This window comes from Opisthorchis viverrini (genome assembly GCF_000715545.1).
Source record: "Opisthorchis viverrini unplaced genomic scaffold opera_v5_204, whole genome shotgun sequence".
NCBI lineage: Eukaryota > Metazoa > Platyhelminthes > Trematoda > Opisthorchiida > Opisthorchiidae > Opisthorchis > Opisthorchis viverrini.
In genome coordinates this window covers 242,520-266,284 of record NW_008751860.1, presented here as the reverse complement: position 1 = coordinate 266,284, position 23,765 = coordinate 242,520, and the positions used below count along the sequence as shown (strand labels likewise).

The window sequence follows — 23,765 nt, the reverse complement described above, 5'->3', positions numbered from 1 at the left end:
TTCTTCCGTGATGTGGTGTAATAAAGTGAAATGATACGGGTAGAGATGAAGGTGGCGTCTCATAATACGATGCACGCTGGCGCGGGGAATGCCGGTCAACTGAGACACCTGAGTTATTGACGAAGATGCCATGGTGCTCTGGGACTGAAGTTGCTCGACGGCATTCTGTACAATGGGCGCTCTTTCATCACACAGAGACTTTCTCCCTTTGCCAGGAAAATCCAATGCAGATCCAGTGGACTCAAATTTCGCACTCAAGCGTGTAATGGTCGACAGGGTGAAAGGATCTTTGATGAGACCATGTTTGGTTTTATAACGACGAAGTGCAGCGGTGGCGCTTTCACCAAGGGAATGACGGAGTTTCACAATTTCAATGCGCGTACTAACATCCATCGTAAATAAAAAATGCCAGCACTTTTACACAAAACCTTCTTTATACAGCTACTACAATAAAAAGTTTTGTTATTCTTATTAATTGGCTACGTTTAATTGCTCAGTTAAATTTTGCGTTTATTATGAGACATCCTGTACTTTTAGACTTTTCAGCATATATTGGCTTCACGTAAGTAACTAACTAAACAAATAGATAAATAGATTTTTCTTGTACAGCGGAACCGCTAACAGCTCACGTGTTATGTTCCATCTTCCGCAGACCTTGTCACAACGAGCATGCCCCCAATGTGGTATTATCCATTACCGGTACAGTACGAACTAGTTCCAGTGTACGATACACAGGACTATCATGGCGTCAACTTGCAGGGTCCCGGAGGGTTGCGAATCAACAGCAATAATGTTCACGTCAACTTCAATTGGAAAAAGTCCAGTTTTGACGGGCTAACAGCATATGAATTCCCAGATGATTACGGTCCTGTCCTACTGGTTGTCCAGCCACCCTCCACCGAGACAAAGCGGCGTACCGTCCAAGCAACGGTCAGGCCAACAACTATAGCATCACGTTCGGCAGTCAAGCCGGGGGCAAAAGCTGTTGTGCCGCCACAAGCCACCGGACGAGCGGAGACATCTCGACCACAACCACAGAGAGCTCCAACCCCACTCGCAGCCACCGTGAACACGAGCGTCTCAAAATCACAACCAAAAGCCACCACCACCACCCCTTCGGTCATTGTTCCACAACGCTTTGTGCCTCTTTCGAACTCTTCATCCGATGGTCTCCTTAAGGTGATCAATGTCACAAAGATATCTTGCCCTGAGGAGGGAAAATCAAAGGATTGCTTACAACTCATTTTGACGAGTCTCGACAAGGATGGCTTATCTTCTGAACAACCTTCGTTTTTGTACAACTGCACCTGCTTTATCGGTAGGCAAACGATCATTCCAGAGCCACTTGGGACAACCTCAGAGTATTTGCAACCGCTTTCTACCGAAGTTTCAGGGACTAGTAGATCTACCAGTCAGACTGAATTCGGTCGACCTACTTCGACATTACGTCTGCCAGAGAGCCCAACAACTGCAAGTTCTTCAACGACACCTATGGGATTAAGGCTCACAGGTACATCAACGGTACATCGTCCCGCGGAAGGCACAACTGCCGTTGGGACCACACAACCATACAAAGGAGTTGTGACAACCAACGTAACTACAATATCATCCACAGCAGCGTCAACGGAATCTTTCGCGACCCCTGTCCTGACAGGAGGTGGATTCTCAACAGAAAGCGTCACCGATTCAAAAACGACAGTACATTTTACCACAGGAATCTTGTATACGGAGGTCAACTCGAGTGCTTCCAGTGATCAAGGAGGCTCTGGAAGGCGAGGAGGACCTGGTGTTGGCTTTTCCAGTGAAACTACGCCTGAGTCCACTCCGGCAGTCACGTCATCCAGTGAGTCTCTGACATCTTTGGGTTCAGCGACCGGTCCCATAGAGGCTACACCAAGTGGATCAACTATCGGCTTTTCAAGCGAAAGCACGGGGGCAACGCATCCTAAATCGAGTGAGTATACACATGCGATGGGTCTAGCAAGTGAGTTTGGTACTACGGAAGCGAACACGACACCAAATTTGCCCGTGACAAGCTTTCATGGTGACCCAACGTTGATTTCAACGGAAATGACGGAGAGTACACCTGTTGTATCAACCAAGACAGGTTTCATAGTGACCGAAACAACAAAGAATGGATCAGCGACAAGTCCCTCAACTGAACGCACATCAGTGGGGACATTTACACCAACGATGACCCTCTCGAGTGAGTCTGGTGTCCCGGTAACGAATACATCCGAGGCTGTGTCAACCTCAAGTTTTTCAAGCGAAACTATGAAGATCACATCGGGACCATCGGAAATAACCTCTAGTGGGTCGACACCAGCTGTGATCCTTACAACTGCTGCCTTGGAAGCAAAACAAACAGAGTTTGAAATGACTACCAACTTCTCAAGCAATGAAACGACAAAGTTCACACCGAGTACATACTACATGTCGGTCGGAGGCTTCAGAACTGAGTCAACAAACATCAGTTCAACTGCACGCGTGAATGGAACTGCGTCACTGTCAACTCAGCCGACCGAAACTCCAAGCACTACTCTAACTTCAGCTACACCTAATACCACCATGTTTGGTCGTACCGAGCCAGAAACAACTGAATTCAGGTCAGACACGAGCTTGTTCACTGCGTTCGTAACAAACACGACAGAAACTACACGGAACGAATCTACAACAGCCGCAGTTATCATGACCGAGGTTTCGCCAACCGTGTTTAACAGAACTGACGCATTCGCAGCCAATACAACTGAATTACAACTGCCGACCGACAGTGAAGGCACTTTGAAGTTACGGCCAGTCATGACAGACGGTGTCATTACCGAACGGGGATCCGTGGGTACCACTACAGAACTGGTTTCACACAGTCAATACACGCCATCCACAACCTCCTCCGAGATCTTTTCAAGCGTGCCTGAGCTGATTACCCCAACGGCCACTCTGCCGAAAACTACACACAGTGAAGTAACGGAAATTGCTGATGGAACTCCATCAGTCGCCACAACACACAAGCCGATAGCACTGGTAAGCACAACGCATACCGAACAGTATCAGTCCACAGAACGAATCACACCCGCACGGTCCACCGTCGGATTGGTCGAGGTTTCAACTTGGCCAACTGATAAGATCACGACAAATACGTCACACAAAAGCGAGGCAACTACGTTCATGACCGAACAAACGCATACAATGCAGCCTTCACCGACGATGGAGTCCATCGGGGTCGGAAATTTGACCAGCACTTTTGCGGCCAGTTCACTCTCAACCAGAGTGTCCACAGAAAGTTCTGACACTGTCTTCCCTACCTCAAACATACCATCCGGTTCCTTGACAACAGATGAAAAAAAGAGTTCCGTCGGAAGCTCCGTAAGGATACCTGAAGTGAAAGCCATTGTCACCACGCCTACAACAGCTTTGCTGCGATCTACCCTTCCAACTATGGGAACCAAATTAGAATCGGTATCTCCGATTGACGTATCCACTGTCACAGAGGTTTCCAACGCAACCACTGTTATGAAAACAACCGGTATTTCCACTCATCCACCTTCAACAACTTCCTCTCTCCCCCCAAAACCCATCGTTCTTATTCCTTCGGACATTAAATCATCCGCGTCACCTGTTACACCTTGCCCCGAACCAGGAACCAAGTCATGCACCGAAACCGTGACTGCAGTGCCAGCGTTGGGATTTTTTGGGCCATATACTTGGGTACCGATCCTGATCATTGTCATTCTGTTGCTCATCATCCTATTGCTCGTCATCAACTGGATTGCGTGTGCTTGCTGCAAAACGGTAGGTCGAATATGTATTGATCCTATGATTGGTCGATTTAAATTTGTGATCGATCCGTCTGTCTGCGCTTATCTCCCGATCAAATCAATATGAATAACACGAAGAAAGTTAGGTGTTTGTGAAGAATTTGCAAATGGTTGTTAGTTCAGGTGACAGCTCGCCCCCACTCCTATAAAAATTGAGCTAAACCGATTGTGGGCTGTTGGTGGGTTTTCAGCAACCTTGTGAGTAGTATCGCGTTTAAGCAAGAAGCTAAGCATAATCATAACTACAGAAGGTCTGGGCAACGTTCATTTCTCCCTTTGTGAAAAAAGCCAGGTTGGTTAGGATCTACTAAACCAAGTGGCAATACTCGTTGTAGGCTGGTGACCATTGGGAGTGCTCAAGATAGTACATCGCGAAGTGGATAGGGTACATAGAACAGCACCAAAAGACCCATAAATTAGTCTAGGTTGGCTGAACACAACTCGGCAGAATGACATGAAACCGGTTCCAGAATTGTATACTATCGATGACGAAACCCTCTTCTCAAAAGAACAATTCACTTAGCTGACTTTTTACCAAACTGTTCAGGTCTGGGGTTAAGTTGAGGCATCGATGTCTGCCACACTCCTGTTGTTTGTATCCACTCACGTGTTCGGACGAACGCTTAGCAAAAGATTTTAGTACAAATATAACGGAAACAGAACACAAAAAGAATTCACAATAATTCTTTGGTGACATCTCTTCTCTCACGGCAGCTTCAGTGAGAGAACACCGATAGCGGGCCGCTTTTCTATGGTATTGACAGCAAAATACTACTTTGGAATTTGTCGTTTCAGAGCTAAATTTTATTCCGCTAGCTCAGTCGCTGTATATGTGATATTTTACGCCTCTTGTTGAACGAAAAAATGCCCTGTCGTAAACGATTTTTTGATGAATGACGAGTACCACACAAGGAGTGTTCAAAGACCATTACAGTTTGACACAAAACTCCAATGTAGGCTGTGTTCCTCTAGTGTCAAATACACGAACATGGGAAAGAACTTCCAATGTAGGCTCTGACCGTCACATAAGTTGTTCAAAACAAACTCAAATTAGGAAAAACTGTTGTGCCACCCATCAAAATCGAGCAGTCAGGCCTTGTCTTGATGCGTTTGGTGGTGATTTTACCCGTGTGATCTGTAAGGTGTTGTAATACCTGTAAGCTCTTTGTCGGAATCGTTTTACTTGGGGATAACTTGTGTGTCTCGCCTCATGAACCAGTACCTAGAAGATGGATCGATTCGGTTAGAGCTCTTTGTATCAGCCAGAATCCTGAGCCTCTTGAGTCGGATAATCCCTCAGCCTCTGGAGAGTGGCGCCCGAGTTGAGAGGTGTCGAACCATGTGAAGAATTTTTAGCAGCCTTATGAGTAGTGTATTAAATCCATACATTCCACTCAATTCAGTTCAGTTTATTAGCTATAAACCGTGGTTTCAGCTGCTACAGTTTTGATAACCAGTAAACGGGAAAGTGGAATACAAAACCAGGCCTTGAAGGAGAAGGCATGCCCAGATCATCGAAGGTGATAGCTTTGATGCGCGAGCTCCACTGACTGGGCGATTGGGCCATTTCTGCCAATGTCATCAACCACTGGTGATTTGAGCCCCAGGGTTCCCATCCAGGGAGGCGGCAGTTGGCCACTCGACTAAGTTTACTAGTTAGGGTTTTTGTGCTTCGTTGTCAGGTCATGCACAGTCCACCTCTCGGTCGCTTCCACTCAGCACAGGGCTGGGTAAAAAGAGCTCAGCGAGACAGGCGGTCTTCTGGCATGCGGAGCACATGTCCTAAGCAGCGTAACTTATGAAGTGTGATTAATTCATCTATCACGGGAGAGTTCCTTCTTCGTAAGACCATCTGGCGTTCCCACCGGAAAATTTCATCAGAAAAACCTGATATGACAACTCATTCTCTCTATAGAGGAAAATGTCGGTAGCTCAGGTAGCGTAGATGGTGGTCATTGGCTTGTTCGCTGAGCTGGGCAATTCGATTGCAAACGTTCCATTACTCATAGGCTAGTTATGTCCATCGGCACGCGGTGTGAGCGTTACTGAAACCGGAAGAGGCTGGTGTCTAGCTTTTTTAACTAATTTTATCGTGTAAGCTGTCTACGGTGCTTTTATTCTATCGGTGATCGCCAAGCCAAGCGTGACATGCTCACGTGACCAAATACCTGCACATTGTTGTGATGACCAGCAGCCCTGACGCCTATCGAATGATGATGTCCGTTAACGGGGTCAAAACGACAGTGAAGCAGACGGCTTGCGGTGAAAACGCACAGCACACCTGACCTTTGTTGCTTTCGTCTGAGCTGATGTCCTCAAACGAAAAATAGCGGTTGCAACCAAAACGTGAAGCTAGTCTCGGATTGTAAAATGCCGTTTCCTTGTCAAATTCCGGAGTTCGTTTGTATCCATGCGCAAACAAATGTGAATATTGCAATGTTTAGGGTTTTGCAGGATTGGTATTTTTGTTCGTAGTCACACCACTCTCGTTTGAACGGCCGTAATTATTCTGGTAAGTCCACACCAAAGGGGGGAAGCATAGGACTCGAGTTCCTCTCTTAATAGGGCTACCCAGCACTTCATATCCTTAGCCTTGTCGGGGTGTCCGCTCCGGCGCTACCTGACTGGGAAGTCCTGACTGGCGGGTCAATCGATCGTCACAACTAGGACAGTTACTGGGTCGTCGTTCGATGGGTCGGGCACACCAATCACATCGCTAAAACGTGAGCACGTTCTCCCGTTCAGGTGTGAGAATTCGGATGCGTTCAGCGTGCGTTGGTGGAGTAGTGGTTACACGCTCGCCTCACGTGTCAGATGTCCGGGGTTCAAATCCTGGCACGGCCATTGGATATGCTTAGCTGATGAGCTCTAATAGGAGCGGAACCCGAGTCCAGTGTTTCCCTTTGGTGTGGACCTACCGGAATAATTACGCCAAGATAGGAAGACGACGGTCCGAGCGAGAGTGGTGTGACTACGAGCAAAAAATGTGAATGAGTTACCTAGGTGATGCTGTCAAACTGCACCATGGTCTAAAGCCCTAAGACGTCTGGGAGACTGGTGAGATGAGTGAGTTCTTCAATTCGAAACCATTTCAAATAAACAGGCATTTTTGACGGATGATATCGGTGAAGGAAGACATGTAGAAGCTAATAATGATAGAAGGTAGCAAGATGGCAACGGCGTGTCAGAACGGAGCAAAAATGCCGTAGCACAATACCTCATACCCCACGGGGAAAACCGTTTTTTGTGTAAATTGGCGGTACATGTGCGGTAGGGGCAAAGTCTTACTCGGAATTATAGCAAAGGTGATGTTGAATTATCCGTCAGTGCTTTGTGGCTCAAGGAGCACACGAGCTCTGCAAGTCCCATTTCAACCACGTAATTTAGCCGACAAGCTGAGCACCTTCATCATTTCATTGGTGTAAGTTTTGACGTAGATTATGCTCGATTATCGATCCACACTGTCTGGAGGTGCACCAGGCTTGCGGCATGTATGATCAGTTGCCTCTGTCCTTTGGTCTAAAACCAAACCTGACCTGGAACCCAGCTGGATCTCTCGTTTATGGTCTTATGCAGCTGAATGTGCTTCGTCAGGCCACCTCAAGTTTCAGTTGGTACGATATTCGAGATATCACAATACATTACATAGACCTGATACACTGCTCACAAGATTGCTGAAAACTCTTCAACAGTCCATGACTGGTTTCACCCTTCTTGGGCCTTATTGGGTAGGCAGCAACATCTGCTATTGATGGCACGCTTAAACAGCTCTAAATAGTGGTGTTTAATGCATATATTCATGGGGAACAGTGATGGACTTGGAGGAAAGGATTACATGAACTCTTTCCGGGTTTTGAGGTCTGGCCATTCTGCACCATATCACTCTCGTGTTGAGCGTTCCATCCAAATGTCTTTTACAATTTTTTTCATGGTTTATGTGAACTGGTTATGGTCACATCTACAGGGTTAGTAGGAGTTCACGTGAGAGTTGAGAGTTGGGCTTCCAAATTTAGATCTGAACTCGCCATCGTCGAGTCCTTATCAGGCACCTGATATTCGTCCACATATCTTCATGGTTCGGTTATTTTACCTCTCCGGCTCACCGATCTTGACGTGCAGTTTCTCCTCTGTAAACCGCAGTGAAGCTGTTGCATTTGATCTTATATGCAGTATCCCTAGTTTTCCAATCTAAAGTCGATCTTTCCTGTGCCCCAGTGTTGTGCTCTCCTTGCTTTAAATACGATAACGCCTGTATCAATCCATTCATTACTGGGTCCCAGTACCGAGGCTAATGCCCTCTTTAATTAGCCCCTAATCTACGTTTTTATGTGTGTTTCTGATCTCAGTCTGGGCCTCTCTTTTGTTAACTTCTTTCGTACACTGCGTTCTGAATCGACTGAATGTTGATGGAACAACACTAGCGTATGTCAATTTAGAATGGAGCAGTTTAGGACACCATCTATGTCTGTCCGTTTTCAGCAAAATGGCAGTCTTAAATTTCCAGGAAGACCGGTTTACCAAAAGTAAACGCTATTTTCATGTTAAAACTTATCCAGAGATTCTCGTGAGAAGCTTTGATCTCCTCAAGATTGACCCCCACAAAGGGGTTAGCTATATGACACCAAGAAAGAATCCGGCAACAGTCATATGCAGCTTAAACTCTCCATTCGAACCAGTTCATAACTGGCGATATTTGAAATTCCATGGCGAAACTTTGTTATCGAAGATAAATAACTAAGTTGAAAAGATATCTCGAGGCCATTATCTGTTCCAGACGTTCTTAGAGTGCCGCAACTGTCAGTGACGGTCCCTGGGACACTTCCAAACCGTCCATCATAGGGACAGCTGTGCACATCGAAACTCGCAGTGACCTCATTCGTCTAGGAGAAATTACCGAGTGTGTGCAGATTTCATTAACCTATTCGTTTTGAACAACGATGCCGGATATTTGAAAAGATTTTCATCAAAGGACACCTTTTCGACGTGAAAACTGCGCTTTTCTGAAGGTCAGACGAGTAGTGGAGAGACTTGCTGCGCACAGACGTACATGTATTACCTCTGAATCAGTACCTTTTGCTTTCGTTGAGGAAACTACTCACAAGCTTTCTGTAAGCTCTTCGACAGTCCACTCCCGGTTTCGCCCTTCTTAGGGCTTATCAGGTGGGCACAGTCCCCGAGTTTCCGTCAACCTTATTTTCTACTTGAACCCAAATTGGACTGTTATCGAGACATACACTCATTTGCAAATCGATTTGGTTTTCACAAGAGACTCAACTGAATCTCTCGTTTATGATATTCTACAACTGAATGTGCTGCACACAGGCCGCCTCATGATTCAGTTGGCACGATATTCGAGTTATCGTGGTATATTTTCATGGAGGAAACTACTCACAAGGTTGCTGAAAACTCCGACAGCCCATGACCGCTCTCGCCCTTCTTGGGGCTCATCAGGTGTAGTTAGTCCCCGAGTTTCCGTCAACCTTGTGTTCCTTGGCTGGACACATTACTCATGAGGTTGCTAAAAACCCTTCGACAGTTCATGACTAGTTCCTCCAGTCCCAGCAGATAGGTGCAGCCACCGGGTTACCGTGAACCTTTTATTTCATTTGATCACTGGACCCAAGTGGTCGAAAGATTTTCTGCAAACTTGTGGGCAATGTGTCCGCTCATCTGAAACCAACTGAAACCTGAGGTGAGCTTCGTGCGGTACATTTGTTTGGAAAAAACACAAACGCTTAGTTTCAGCTAGAATTCGGTTGGACCTCCCGGTAAAACCAAGTTAGTGCGCAAATGAGTGTTTTTCGCGCATGTGATCTTTATGGGGATCGTAAATCATGTGCCATAGAAACCGCACTTTTTGCTACTTCTTCCAAAAGCGGAAACTAGTGTAATCGTAACAGCACGGTGCATATCCAATGGCCGTGCCGAGGTTTGAACTCCGCACATCTGACATGCGAGGTAAGCGTGTTACCACTACTTCTCCAGGCTGACAAGGCGACTGTTCAAACGAGGCTGATGTGATCCTACAACTAACTATTCAGGTTTCCAGCTTCCACTGACTGGGAAGTCCTAACACTCGGGCCAGTCGATGAGCACCACCAGAACCGTTCGAGCAGTCAGGCATGAATCCATTCGACTGTTCAGACATGAAAATCCAGATGTACCCAACGTGCCCTAGTGGAGTAGGGGTAACACACTCATCTTGGACTAAAACTCGAGTCCAGTGCTCCAGTGTGGACTCACCAGAACAGGAGGATGACTGCACAAACAAGAATGATGTGAGCGTGAAATCCACATATCCCACAACCACCTGTAACAAATAGTACGACAGTAATTACTAATCTTTTGTGAAGTTTACTTCCACGAGCTTCCTGTATGCAACAAGAAAGAGGCAATTTTGTTTATGAATGCATCGTCACTTTAAACTGCCAGCGATTTCACAAGAATGGTTATTGCATGGTTCTTGGAGAATTTCCCCCTCGCTTATGAAGTCAAGGCCATACCAATTCGTGTCAATATATATTATGTGCGAATTGATAGCTCAAGCCGTCGATCTGAGAAAAAGCGTCATTTGAGGTCTACGGCATTCCGGCTCGAGTCCGGTTAGTATCATTCACCTATTTAGATGCATCTATTTGTTCACAACTTGAGAGAAATCTGAGAAGTTGTCATTCAGGCAGCCGGTCAGCACGTAGTCACGTGACTGAAGAAGAGTCAGTTTACGACAATGCGGATCAGCTGATCGTGGCCAGGCCTAGCAACTGTTGACATCAAATAAATTAGTTCATCGCGAGTTCGCCCATTCTAGCCTATTAAAGTAATATTTTTCAAGCATCAGTGACCTGAAGACCTGAAGATATCTCCCCGAAGGGGCCAGGTCTTCCGGTCTCACGACAACGCAGCACATGCTTCAGTCTGACATACATTTTTGATGCCACAAGTGGCGCAAAACGCCAAGCGCAATTCTAACCTTGGAGATTCTTGCGTTGACTTCATCTGTCACACTACCGTCAGAGCTAAGATAACTTCCCAGAAACATCCATTGTCACTCCTAAAATTCTTAGATTTGTGTTGAAAGGCTGCCCTTTCAGTAGCATGACTTCGTATCTTTTGGGAGCGAAGCACATTCTGAAAGACTGGATGACCTCCAATGGTGGTTGCGCCTCCCGCCTTGCGTCAAAAATGAGGACAGTGTCGTCTGTATATTTCAGGTTGACTTCGAAGATCTACTGTTCGTCTCATTACTTCATCAAAGACAAAATTAAGCAGAAATAGATATGGTGGGCCTGTCAGACATCAGTGCATGTGGGAATACCTCTAAGGGGGGCTTCTAAGATACGTACACTCTTAAACTCTGACAAGTGTGGGAATACAAACCATGAATTGCGCATCTGTCCAACGTTCTCCGAACGAAAGAGTGCCAGAGAGATAGAGAAAACACTTAGATTGCCGGTCACGGTAAAAACAAATTACTAAATTGTATCAAATAGAGCCAGCCATTTCCCCAAGAAGGCTTCAATTCAAACCACATCCGGAAACTATCAAACTAAAAAAGGTTGGATTACGCCGCACCTTCTCAGAGAACTTCTCAAAATGACCACTTTCTCACCGTATAAAAAAAAACTGGTTGAAATCCTCAAATCACGATAATGCGTACTACTCCCATGTCCCAAATGCGTTTGTCAAGGAGTTGCCGGAGATTTCTGGATCCAAACTACAGTCATCACACTGGATTCGCCCATTTTGTTTTTTTTTAATCCAGTTGCATAAACTGGAATGGTGACCGTTCTTTTAGTTCCGTTTTAGTGATAACATCCCCCCTCCCCCACAAAAAGCCACTTTTTAGAAAAAATCATGAGGAGACAGCCCCAGGAGATGTGTTTGAAAATTAAAACTTCCCTTTCCATTTTAACAGTTTTGCAATGTTCTAGACCCGCAAGATTGCAAATTAGTGTCGCTTGTGAACGTCAGTCAGTCGGCACGCCCGAGTCGAGTCGGTAAATACTTCAGTCACTGGGGTATGGGCTTGAAAGTTCTGTGCACGAGTTCTTTGAACGCGAATAAGCACCACTGTGGTGTATCAACACATGCAAACAAACTGCCCAGCTTAGCGAACAAACTTACGACTTCTTCGGTAGGTGTTCTCAATCGCTGTGGACTTGGTCAATAGTTTGGATAACTATAAAAGTTGTTAGATGTTGAAGTGAAGCGTCTCAGGTCATCCCGATTGTACCTTCTTCATCCAGTGAATACTACTCGTATTGAAACCAGTTTACTATTCATTATTTCAGTCGAACAGAGTGGTCCAATCATCTGTTTATTGACGTTCATGTCCCTTGTGACTTCAGCGTCGAAGGCAGCGTGGATTCAATCCGTCTCAGATGCCAAATCCAGCAGCGGGCCATCCTCTGCATGCAGTTTGCCCGATCATGCCCGCCGAGTACCACACAACACATGCGTACGGCAGTTATGCTTTTCCACCTGTGTATCCGGCCTCACACAGTCAGTCCTATCCGAATCTGGTCAGGACTGGACACGTTTCCGGTACTCCAGACGTAAGTGGTCTCGTTTTGTTTGCACATCAACTACGAGGAATGGGAATGCTCTGGTATTTTTCTGGCCTTTTGGGGTAACGATCCACCTGGTAGGTAAATGCGAGAGACGGGGGGGACAAATAAATCAGGTGGGTTCACGTTTTTTGGACAATAACTGCTACACCTAGACGGTTCATGGTTTTCTACCGCTGTCACCTAGTACAAACAGAATTAATAGTGTAGAATTGAGAAATGGCACAAAGAGTATATTACTGAATTTCTTCCTATTTGTATATGTAATACACTATTCATAAAGTTGCTAAAAATTCTTCGACAACCTACGATCGGTTTCGCCCTTCTTAGATCTCATCAGTTGGGCGCAGTCCCCGAGCTTCCATCATCCGTGTGTTCTACTTGAACCCAAATTGCAGGAAATTAGCGAACTACTCTCATTTGCAAACCAATTTGGTTTTGCGGAAGACTCTCCCTCGTTTATGATTTGTTTCAAGCAGCCTGAGCAAATGAAAAAATCGTTCAGCGGTAACACTCGGTGCCTAGCTGACGTGCTACCCAAAGGAAGCACGAGGGCTGGGATACTGCCAGGCTGCCCAAGCCTAGACAGGGGAAATCGAGTGGCAGAGGTTGGGTTTGAACCACGGACCTTCCGGTCAGTAAATTAGCGCTTTAACCACATGAACCATCTGGCTCCCAGCTTGAAAAACGTCACAAAGGAGAAATTCATCTGGGTTCCAGGCCAGTCCTTCGCAAAACCAAATTTGTTTGCAAATGAGTATAGTTCGCTCAAGTCTTTCCACTGGGGGGGGGTGAGCTTTTTCAAGGAGCATTGATCGGCGATCGAGAAGCTGGAGTATGCAACAACTGTACAACTCCCAATCTGTTCGTTACGACTCACCGCATCCAACGTTTGCAGCCTAGTACGGACCCAATTCTGAGTTGGTGTGGAAAACAAGATGTAGTCTGCGAATATACACTCATTTGCAAACTAATTTGGTTTTTTCGAGAGACTCATCTGGAACCCAGCTGAATCTCTCGTTTATGATGTTCTCAGGCAACTGAATGTGCAGTACCAGGCCGCTTCATGTTTCAGTCGCTACGATATTCGAGATATCACGACTAGCTGTTCGCTTGTGGCTGAACAGGACTCGGGGTCAATAATCTTCCACACTTCAAAATCTCCTCTGTACTTATAGAACATCATAAACGAGAGATTCAGCTGGGTTCCAGATGAGTCTCTCGAAAAAACCAAATTAGTTTGCAAATGAGTGTATATTCGCTAATTTCGTGCAATTTGGTTTCAAGTGGAACATAAGTTTGACAGAAACCCGGGGACTGCGCCTACCTGATGAGCCCTTGGAAGGGCGAAACCGGTCGTGGGCTGTCGACGGATCTTCAGCAACCTTATGAGTAGTACATTACAAAGATACAAAGATGTAGTCTGCTTGCGAAACGTGGACATGACAAACAAAATGGTGCACTTCCTTTACTGACTGCCAGCGGCAATTGCGCGAATCATTTGCATATAATTTGGTTATCAGATCCTTGTCAAGGAGACCGTCAACATCCAGACAGGTTATTTTAACCTCTGCTCAATCATTTGCTGATTAGTCGACCATGCACAGCACCAGTGTGGAGCACTTGAGCTCAGAGTTCAACCAGAACACGCCGGCTGATAAAGAATAATGTGGGGGGTGTGACGGCATGTTTTGTCCATTCGGGTGAAAGTGAACAATTTCGGAAGCATGAAAGCCTTTGGATTCGTAGTGTTTTGATGACAACCCTATCATTAGTCATTAGCAATATGCGTGCTTTATCGATCGCTGAGACTCACTGGCTTTGTGTTCAAGAAGTGCTCACACCATTTCTCGCAGAAAGGTCTCAACCTTTCTGTCATCATTCATGGCAGCATCATAAACGAGAAATTCAGCTGCGTTCCAGGTGAGTCTCTCGCAATACCAAATTTGTTTCCAAATGAGTGTAGTTTAGGTTCATGTAGAACACACGGTTGACGGAAGTTCGGTGACTGCGCCTAACTGAGAAGCCCCAAGAAGGGAGAAACCGGTCATGGGTTGTCGAAGAATTTTCAGCAACCTTGTGAGTAGTGCATTACGCAGGTAGAGTGCTTGTTCAAATGTTTTGCTCGGATAACACTCTGACGAAAAATGACCTATAACAATGCCCGATGACACCACACTGTGCACCACAGGGTACGTGTTCCATAGGCAAAACGGTGTTTAACGGATTAAATTGTTGTTGCCACACATTTCCCTTCAGTTTTTGGTGTTCAGTGTTGGTTGCGAAACCTGTACACAAGATCAAGTTGATGGGGCGATACCGTGTACGTTTTCTTGCCACTTTCAGCAACCAGGTATAATAAATTTCTTCTCAATTTGAGATATTGGCTGCCACTATTCTTCCTTTCTTCGATTGTCTGATTTGATTTATTTCAGTCCACGTCCTCGTTGCTGTGGCACCAAGTTGTTGTTTTTGTCCTTCTCTGAGCAGATTGTGCGTAAAATCACGTGAGTTCGCTACGAAAGCATCACTTTGCTATCCTGACAGATAGCAGAGAAACTCAGTGAAGACTGGGCACTGTTTCCGAGCTAGAGGTAGCTCAGTGATTAGGGGGCCAACTGAAGGAATGGAAGGTCCATGGTTCGAACCCATACTTGGCTTTTTTCCAGGCTTGGAAACCCAAAACTATCTCCGCCATTGTGCCACCTTCCGTTGGCATAGTGACTAGGCAACGAATGGGTGCTACAGCTGAAAACGTTTGTTCATAGATTGGGCAGGGTTGCTAACTTTGACCGCTATAACACACGCATGTCAAAGTACGCAAGTGCTTGTCATTTCAGTGCGCCAAACAACGAACGAGCTGATGCTCGGACAGCGAATTCCACAAAATCGACAGGCAGGCTGATGCGCCGTACCAACTATGATGGTCAAACCAACCGACCTTACATTATGGCTTGGAAAAACTTTGACACTACCCCGGCTGAACACCTTAAGTACGTGAATTTGGAGTCTGTCCTCTGGTCGTGAAACGTTCCACGATTTGAGCATCCCTCAGTGGATTGTAAGTACTCTGTGTAACCGCATATCCAGGAGCATGACCTTGCACTCTGTGAGTGCAAGTGGCGTGCCAAGGGACGTGTTGTCTTTCGTTAGCTCATCCAAAAGCAACTGCGCCATTTTCTCCGTCTTGAATTCATCCAGTCGAACTCACAAGGGTGAGGCAGTTTGGTAACCAGCTGTTGTCAGAACAGAGTTTTCTTTCGAATTGTGACCAAACGGAGATCAATAATTGATGCAGCAATACACTCAGTCAGCCTAGGTCACCTGTGTTTCCCAAATTAGGTTTTACTGGGTCGTTTCACCAATAGTCCATCCAATAAGTCCGGACGACGCTGAATTATCCCGTCTGAACAAGGGACCTGAATTAGCAACTCGATGTCATGAACGGTAACCCAGTAGCCATCCTGGATGTTTTGGATCAGTGACGCTCTCAAAAACCCACAAAGGTCCCTGTGGGGTTTGTCGGACGCACTTTTGTACGCGTGTCACAGAAATAGCGAACCTAAAGCTGTCATGGGTCGACACACTCACTGTTTCAAACCTTGTAGCACGCACGACCCGGTAAAAGCTACCCACTGATTCGGCAGTGGCTTCCAGAGGAAGATGCACTAAAATTGCTTTACCTTGTTTTTCTTACAGCCCATCATGCACCAGATGAGTAACAACAACGACTACCACCTCTTCGCACGACACCCACGTGGATCGGGTATCGATGGGAACACATCAACCTTCGGCTATCAGTCCTCTGCAACGGCATATCCGGAACTAACCCAAGAGTACAAAGATGGACCTTGCCCAACCACTGTGGTACCGCTTCCTTCGTATGACTATGCAATGGGCAGGTTGGACGCCCTGAACGGAAACGTGACCGTGAGCGATGAGGACGGACAAGAGCGTGAAGACGAACTGGCGCGTGAGAAGGCCAGTCCCCCGTCAATTGTGAACACGTTTGTTCGTCAACGGGACGGTATTCGAATTTAGGTTGACTTTCAATGTGCTTTGTCCAAATTCCCACAGAGAATCAAGGATATTTTGCTCTGAAACAGAACTCGGCGATGCTTTGACCTGTATGTGTGTCTCATTGCGAGCTATGTCAGTTTGTACTCTCGGTCGTTGAATAATTCCAATCCATTGTGTTTGTCATTGACCTAACACCGGCAGTGGATTTACCCCACCCCCCTATCCCCGGANCCTTGTGTTTGTCATTGACCTAACCCCGGCAGTGGATTTCCCCCCCCCCCAATCCCGGTAGCCTAGTAAACCGACCTAGAAAAGCTGACGGTTAGAAAGAAGATGCTACCACGAGACGTAGATTGATCACTTGTTTATGCCACTCTCCGACCGAAACTACGGCGAAAAGGTCATTTGATCTTTAGGGTGAACTTTTGCGTTAGAGGTCAGTACAAACGGCCGAGATATTTGTTCATTGCGTCCGAGTCTCACTCAGACACTGTGGTAGCCTGAAAGTGAGTAGTTATCCTTACACAGATCGATTTGGCATTCAAGGACGAAGTGAGATCGATGGAGATTCCAAGACTACGTCCCTTTTATCGACCGAAAAGAGTGGAGACGATAGTTGGCTAACTTCAATCTAACTCTTAGGCACAATCGGATCGGGGTTTTCCTCTTTCAGCATACTCATAGAGTCGATGAAACCATCAGTTGCGCTCATCAGGTAAGGTTAAATCCCTAATCTCCATTAGCATTACTCTCACATTGAATACCAACTTGATTGGTGTTTATGAGAATCTCATCCCAATAGTATTGCGCATTACCCAATATTATTCTGCTGGATTTCAAATAGGGCGACACAGAATTCATTTGAAAGGTTTAGTCCCTTCTTGGCGCGTTGGTACAACCTTCTATAAGACTCTACCATACTTCGAAGGGAGGGCTGTGAAACCGGATAGGCCGTTTTGTTTGATCAGTCAAATAGTCAAAAGATAGATCCGTTTGTATATGAGCGACATTTTCACTCACATAAGGACAGTGGGTACGCGTTCGATCGTTGGGTCCCGTGTTTTACTTGGGTGTCAGATCTTTTTATCGATCCACCTACACACTTGAATATCGGACTGTTTTTTATGGTAACTGGTTAGGCCACTCGCAACATTCTCTATCTATGCCGGACCGCGTCATGTTGTACTCTGAAGGCAAAAAATTCAAGAAACTATTTGCTCGAAACCCCGTATCCTCTTGTTGGTACCCTAGGCCATGTTATTTCCATTGGGACAGTGCGATAGGTTTGCAATCAATAACTTGGTCTGTTTTTCCTGGCTGCGGTCCTGCCACCGTAGTAATACAGAGCAACTTTCACCCCTTTTTTCTGTGGACAAAAGAAACACTCGGTGTGCAGTTCACATGCAACTTCGAACTGTACTCCGGAAACAGTTCACAAATAGCAGCTCGAATTTGCGGTTGCTTACCCATGGACATTTTTTGAAATTTAGTATCTTTCAATTCTTGTCAACTACTTCCAGGAACCTGAACAATCGTTTTACGAAAACGACGAAGGATTTGGTTCCCATCTTCTCTTCGAAGCGCCTTGAAGAACACTGGTTCTTATCGGTTTTACGAGCTTGGATTCAAAGTAGTTCATTCATATTCTGGGAGCTTGTTACTAGTCGCAATCGTTCCCGGATTTTTTTTAAAGGAAAGTTTGATTTGGCACTTATCGCAGTCGGACACAGCAGTATTTACCCTCCGAAGAGTAAAAGGTTTTGGAGAACAAGCCGAAATCCTGTAATCCTTTGTCCTCAAGTTCCCTCAACTGTACTATTCCTCCCCTCTGTCCAATCGCAGCATTGAGGGGCTTATCCCTTGCGCATGCATATTTTATCACATTTGTCCCGCAGGCTATGGGAATGACCGAACGGACTGGAAGAAAGATTAAGTCAGGTTTGCAAATAAAGAGAATATTGGTAGTTCAGGTTCTAACGACCATCATTTGTTTGTTCGCTGATCTGAACAATCTGGTTGCAAACGTTTCACCTCCGATCGAGGTCAGGGTGTTGTGATGGGAAGTGCGTGGTTGTTGCACTTGCATGAGTACACATAGAGTCTACACACCTGGGTTCGTCGGACAGGTTAGGTCAAAGGACATCCGCCAACAAGCTAACAGGAATGTGTACCCAGATGAATAATGATGGGTCAAAGTCGACCTGAGTCAGGAGGCCCCATATCAATCCAAAAACACGAAATAGCCACGTGAATTTGACTTCACTTTCATTAACAACACACTAAAGACGTCCTGTGTGGAGCATCTAAGAGCACTACCTACACACGTCTGACATGCCGACCAAGGCTAATAATACTTTTAACTCGTATTTTAACTTTAGTTGTGATACTCGCGGATTCATTTCAATAGGTTAGATAGATAGATAGATAGATAGATAGATAGATAGATAGATAGATTGGATAGATAGATAGATAGATAGATAGATAGATAGATAGATAGATAGATAGATAGATAGATAGATAGATAGATAGATAGATAGATAGATAGATAGATAGATAGATAGATAGATAGATAGATAGATAGATAGATAGATAGATAGATAGATAGATAGATAGATAGATAGATAGATAGATAGATAGATAGATAGATAGATAGATAGATAGATAGATAGATAGATAGATAGATAGATAGATAGATAGATAGATAGATAGATAGATAGATAGATAGATAGATAGATAGATAGATAGATAGATAGATAGATAGATAGATAGATAGATAGATAGATAGATAGATAGATAGATAGATAGATAGATAGATAGATAGATAGATAGATAGATAGATAGATAGATAGATAGATAGATAGATAGATAGATAGATAGATAGATAGATAGATAGATAGATAGATAGATAGATAGATAGATAGATAGATAGATAGATAGATAGATAGATAGATAGATAGATAGATAGATAGATAGATAGATAGATAGATAGATAGATAGATAGATAGATAGATAGATAGATAGATAGATAGATAGATAGATAGATAGATAGATAGATAGATAGATAGATAGATAGATAGATAGATAGATAGATAGATAGATAGATAGATAGATAGATAGATAGATAGATAGATAGATAGATAGATAGATAGATAGATAGATAGATAGATAGATAGATAGATAGATAGATAGATAGATAGATAGATAGATAGATAGATAGATAGATAGATAGATAGATAGATAGATAGATAGATAGATAGATAGATAGATAGATAGATAGATAGATAGATAGATAGATAGATAGATAGATAGATAGATAGATAGATAGATAGATAGATAGATAGATAGATAGATAGATAGATAGATAGATAGATAGTAGGATAGATAGATAGATAGATAGATAGATAGATAGATAGATAGATAGATAGATAGATAGATAGATAGATAGATAGATAGATAATAGATAGATAGATTGATAGACTGATAGATGATTCTTCAGGTGTGAATGTGTTAAAGCATTCAGTGCATGCCGGAAAGGAACGTGGTAGAACCACTTTTTATCAAGAGACCGTATCTATTTCATTGAGATTTTCAGGCGAAATCATTTTGTGGGAAGGGAAAATGTCATGTTGTCTGGGGACTTTTGGATTTGTTGGAAACGAAGTTCTTAATAAAGGATAGATGTGATAGAAATTCGAATATTCCGCTGATGATAAATGTTTGGCATTTGGTGGTGACGGAGCACGTTAGGTTGTATCGTCCACACGCCACTTGGTCAGAACTGTTTTCAACCTGGTGTAACTATTGTGACTATGAACTCCAGTTAATCAGATGATGTTTGAACAATGTAGCGTAGACATCGACTCGAGTGAAATCAGTAGCTAGATGGTTCGTTTTGGGTGAGTTGTATCAAGAGAACTTAGAAGTTCCGTGAAAATTACATAAGGCGTTGAAAGATGATAGGAGGCAGAAGAAACCTGTTGACATATCGGTATAATCTGAAGAGCAATATGTCTCGAGTGTTGCCTGGGTTGTGTTCAGCTAGACTTATTTCTTAAGTACAACTGTTCCTTCAAGAAATGATTTCAGTTATTTTCCGTGATTAATCAGTGTGAGAGGAACTGTCGCAGATAACTGTTCGACTCGAATACGTTGGGATTGTTCTGAGCCCATGTGCACCTATTGATTGGGCGGCATAGCCACCTCAAGGATCAACGGAGAGGCGATCAGCAACCAATAGGAAAAGTGGCCAATGCGAAACTCATGATTGGTTAGTCCTCTACGCCATCACGCATTGGGTGGCTTGTAAGGTCGACTGACTGTTCACATGACTACCGGCTTTCTGTTCAACAGATGCATTTGGTGGGACATTTCAGTGTTAGAACCTCCACTTCCAAAAGCTCATTCGCTTGTTCCTTCAACTTTGCCAAAGGAAGAAAGAGATCTTGGGTGTGTCTAAGTTTCGACGACGGCTTCGGAAAAAGACTAGATAACTTTGAATAAGAACTTATCAGTTGTACTGCTTCGACAAGCAATAAAGTTAGGTCAACAAATATGAAAGTGCTTTGTACGTTTTATTCATTCCAGTTCGTCTCTTGTTTCGACAGATAGCTGTTTAGAACAAACGAATTATGAACTCCGAAGAAATTGGAAGTGTCGTTCAAATTATTGGCAGACGAAGATCGTCGTAGGTTCGACCCCCCTTAGCTTCAGACCCTTGTCAGCAATCGAGGGAGACTGCGAGGAAACAGTGGACTTGCACAATGGACATTCTCAACTACTGGCAGATGGAACGTTGCAGCATACTCTCGCTCATTGTCAAATGATAGTATGTTCACCTTCTTGATAAGACGCTACTCATAATGCTGATGTGCACTCTTGGATGATCGAGTACCGCTCCTTTTGAGACGCTAGCCTCCGAATTCCCGTCAATCTTACTTCAGAAGTGAACGTTAATTTGGACATACGAGCGTGCATATTTTTACATAGAAGATCTTTCGGTAACCACGGAATGGGCGATCCAGAAGTCTCTCTTCCCAAATGGATCCAGTGCAGAATGCTTCTGGGTCGTAGGTTGATTTTCGTACGAGATGAAGACAGGTATGAACACAGCAGGTTTATTCTGTTTTTGATTAGCTGAATTCCGTTCAATGGGCGAAGTTCTAGTGAATCTATTCTGTCTACCAACTTAAATGGACGCTCGAAAAAATCCTTCACGTTGTTCAAGATATAGTAGACTTTTACCTGCGTGTATGAAAGACACATTCAGTTCAAACAGTCCAAACTGGTACGATCAGAGCATTGGCATACTACGCGAACCGGTGTCAAATTCACACGCGCCCAACTGTCTACGGGTGTTGACTGTATTTGAACAAAAACTGTAGCTGGTACGCTGTTCGCCCGCCCTTTGAACGGTGTTCCACACTGCGTTACCTCGGCAAACCAAGCAAGTTAAACACGGTTTTTGTTCATGTTTGTCGAAACTGAAAACAGGTTAGTATGGAATTCTGGTCCACTGTGGTTGCTTTTCCTCGGTGGGTGAACGTACATTAGCCAGAAAACATCAGAAATGTTGGCTATTGGACGACGCATTTGAACAAATTGAACATATGCAACTTCCGCTGTACGCACTAAGAGCCTGTTCCATTTCGCTGATCGATATCGTTCTTCGGGGCAGTCACTCTAGGATAGCTGAACTAATCCTATGGCTTCCGACATTTACCCGGCGTTGAACAGCACACGACTGAATGCACCTGACTCTCCGGTTTTGTTGGTCCACCCTTCCCTTAAATATAACGACAGAAAATATAGGTAATCTAGAGAGACACTTCCGCTTGGAACCTTCCGCGTTCGCATTCACCCGGACGAATGCTCCGTCCTATTCGTTTGTAGTGTGTGCACTTGGGTTCCGTCCCACACGTAGAGAGACACTTCCGCTTGGAACCTTCCGCGTTCGCATTCACCCGGACGAATGCTCCGTCCTATTCGTTTGTAGTGTGTGCACTTGGGTTCCGTCCCACACGGATTGGAACTTACCGCGGTGTGACGGTTTGTGAACCAACAAAGCCTCACTGAGATATAACTGAGAGTAAACATGTGATTCTCACAGAGCCTATCAAACCAGGTTTGTCAAAGAGTATTGGTCTGACTGTCACAGTCTCTTAGTCTCTCAGGTTGGAGGTCAGATTATGTGTAGCGACTTGCTCCTTAAGAATGTAGGCTGCTCTGACGGCGTTTTGCTAGCCTTGCGGTTGAGCTTTTGAGCCAAAAGCTCAAGCCAAAGGCCATTATTCGTCCTTCTTTTCAGATGTGGGCGCCAGCCCGCAGAAAACTATCAATTGCTTACGAACAAATCATGTCACATCGGTCGGTACGTGTTGCCGTTTTTCGGGTCGCCTTACCTGCTGCGTACGGTGGGGTGGGTAAGCGAAAACAGACTACTGCGGACGATCTTTTACATATTCCGCCTTCTCCCCCTCTTTACCACGTCCATGACGGCATCTCCGTAGGCCCATTCTTAAGTGCTGGTAGGTTCGTTCGGTGCCCTTTGCTGTCAGCTTCAACATCTCTGGTTCACTTGAAATCGCTCTTCGACCACCGAGGCTTAGTTCATCTGGAGGCCTATCACGTTCGCACTTTGAAACAAGTTGAACAACGGACTGCGCTTGCATGTACGCCGGACTCGCTTTCGAAAGTCGTGTCTGTCTGAAGTAGGAATGCAAGTTGAACTGATTCCTTCATCGGCTTCCACTTAGTTCTGGAAGCCGCTTCTGGTGATTCTTCTGGGTTTGACACTAGGCCGAAAGATATCTGGTTTTGAATGATTGCCGTCTGTAGTGATCGCCTCTCTGTAGTCTTCTTTGTGCGGTTAGTTTGGCAACGTCTGCGAGAGTATCCCCTAGATGCATCGATAATCGTTGTCTGCTCATCGTATCCGCTTACGCTCCTAGAGAGTGAAGCTGTGGTACACTCAAAAACAGTTTTCACGACGCTTTGATTGCCTTGCCGCGGTGGGCTCAGGGCTCAAGTGTTGTCGCTGTCGCCGGGGATATGGAGGCTTAGGTAGGCGGACTTGGCGCTGCTGAGGCTCATTTGGGTGCCCGTCTAGGATGGTAAACGCGTCTCATGGAAATCAGCGAACAACTTCTAGAGTTGTGTGCTGACCACTGACTCTTTCTTTGCAGGACTAACTTCCGAAACAGCTAAAGCCGCTTAGCCATGTGGTGCTCCCCGTATACGACTCAACCTCCAGCAAAGGCAGACCACACTGCCATTAGCTATGAGTGGCGTGGGTCAATTAATTACTGTCACTCGTTCAGAAACATAAACGTGGATCGCACCCTTTTGGTCACTGCTCCTTGTTGTG

The 23,765-nt window shown here is 44.9% G+C and overlaps 3 protein-coding genes across 3 annotated transcripts; 2 read left to right on the top strand and 1 right to left on the bottom strand.

Moving 5' to 3' along the window:
* Positions 1 to 669: 669 nt before the first annotated feature.
* On the top strand, positions 670 to 3,882 carry T265_08149 (hypothetical protein; the record flags this gene model as incomplete). The annotated part of the gene is made up of 1 exon (XM_009173869.1): positions 670 to 3,882. The coding sequence occupies one exon, from the start codon at positions 670 to 672 to the stop codon at positions 3,880 to 3,882; it is 3,213 nt and encodes a 1,070-aa protein (XP_009172133.1).
* T265_08148 (hypothetical protein) lies at positions 861 to 21,376 on the bottom strand (the record flags this gene model as incomplete). The annotated part of the gene is made up of 4 exons (XM_009173868.1): positions 861 to 1,207; positions 3,071 to 3,505; positions 9,876 to 10,125; positions 21,338 to 21,376. The coding sequence occupies 4 exons, from the start codon at positions 21,374 to 21,376 to the stop codon at positions 861 to 863; spliced, it is 1,071 nt and encodes a 356-aa protein (XP_009172132.1).
* T265_08147 (hypothetical protein) lies at positions 9,731 to 16,566 on the top strand (the record flags this gene model as incomplete). The annotated part of the gene is made up of 4 exons (XM_009173867.1): positions 9,731 to 9,773; positions 11,747 to 11,949; positions 12,164 to 12,370; positions 16,082 to 16,566. 4 exons carry the CDS (start codon positions 9,731 to 9,733, stop codon positions 16,421 to 16,423), a joined length of 795 nt encoding a protein of 264 aa, XP_009172131.1.
* Positions 21,377 to 23,765: the final 2,389 nt, after the last annotated feature.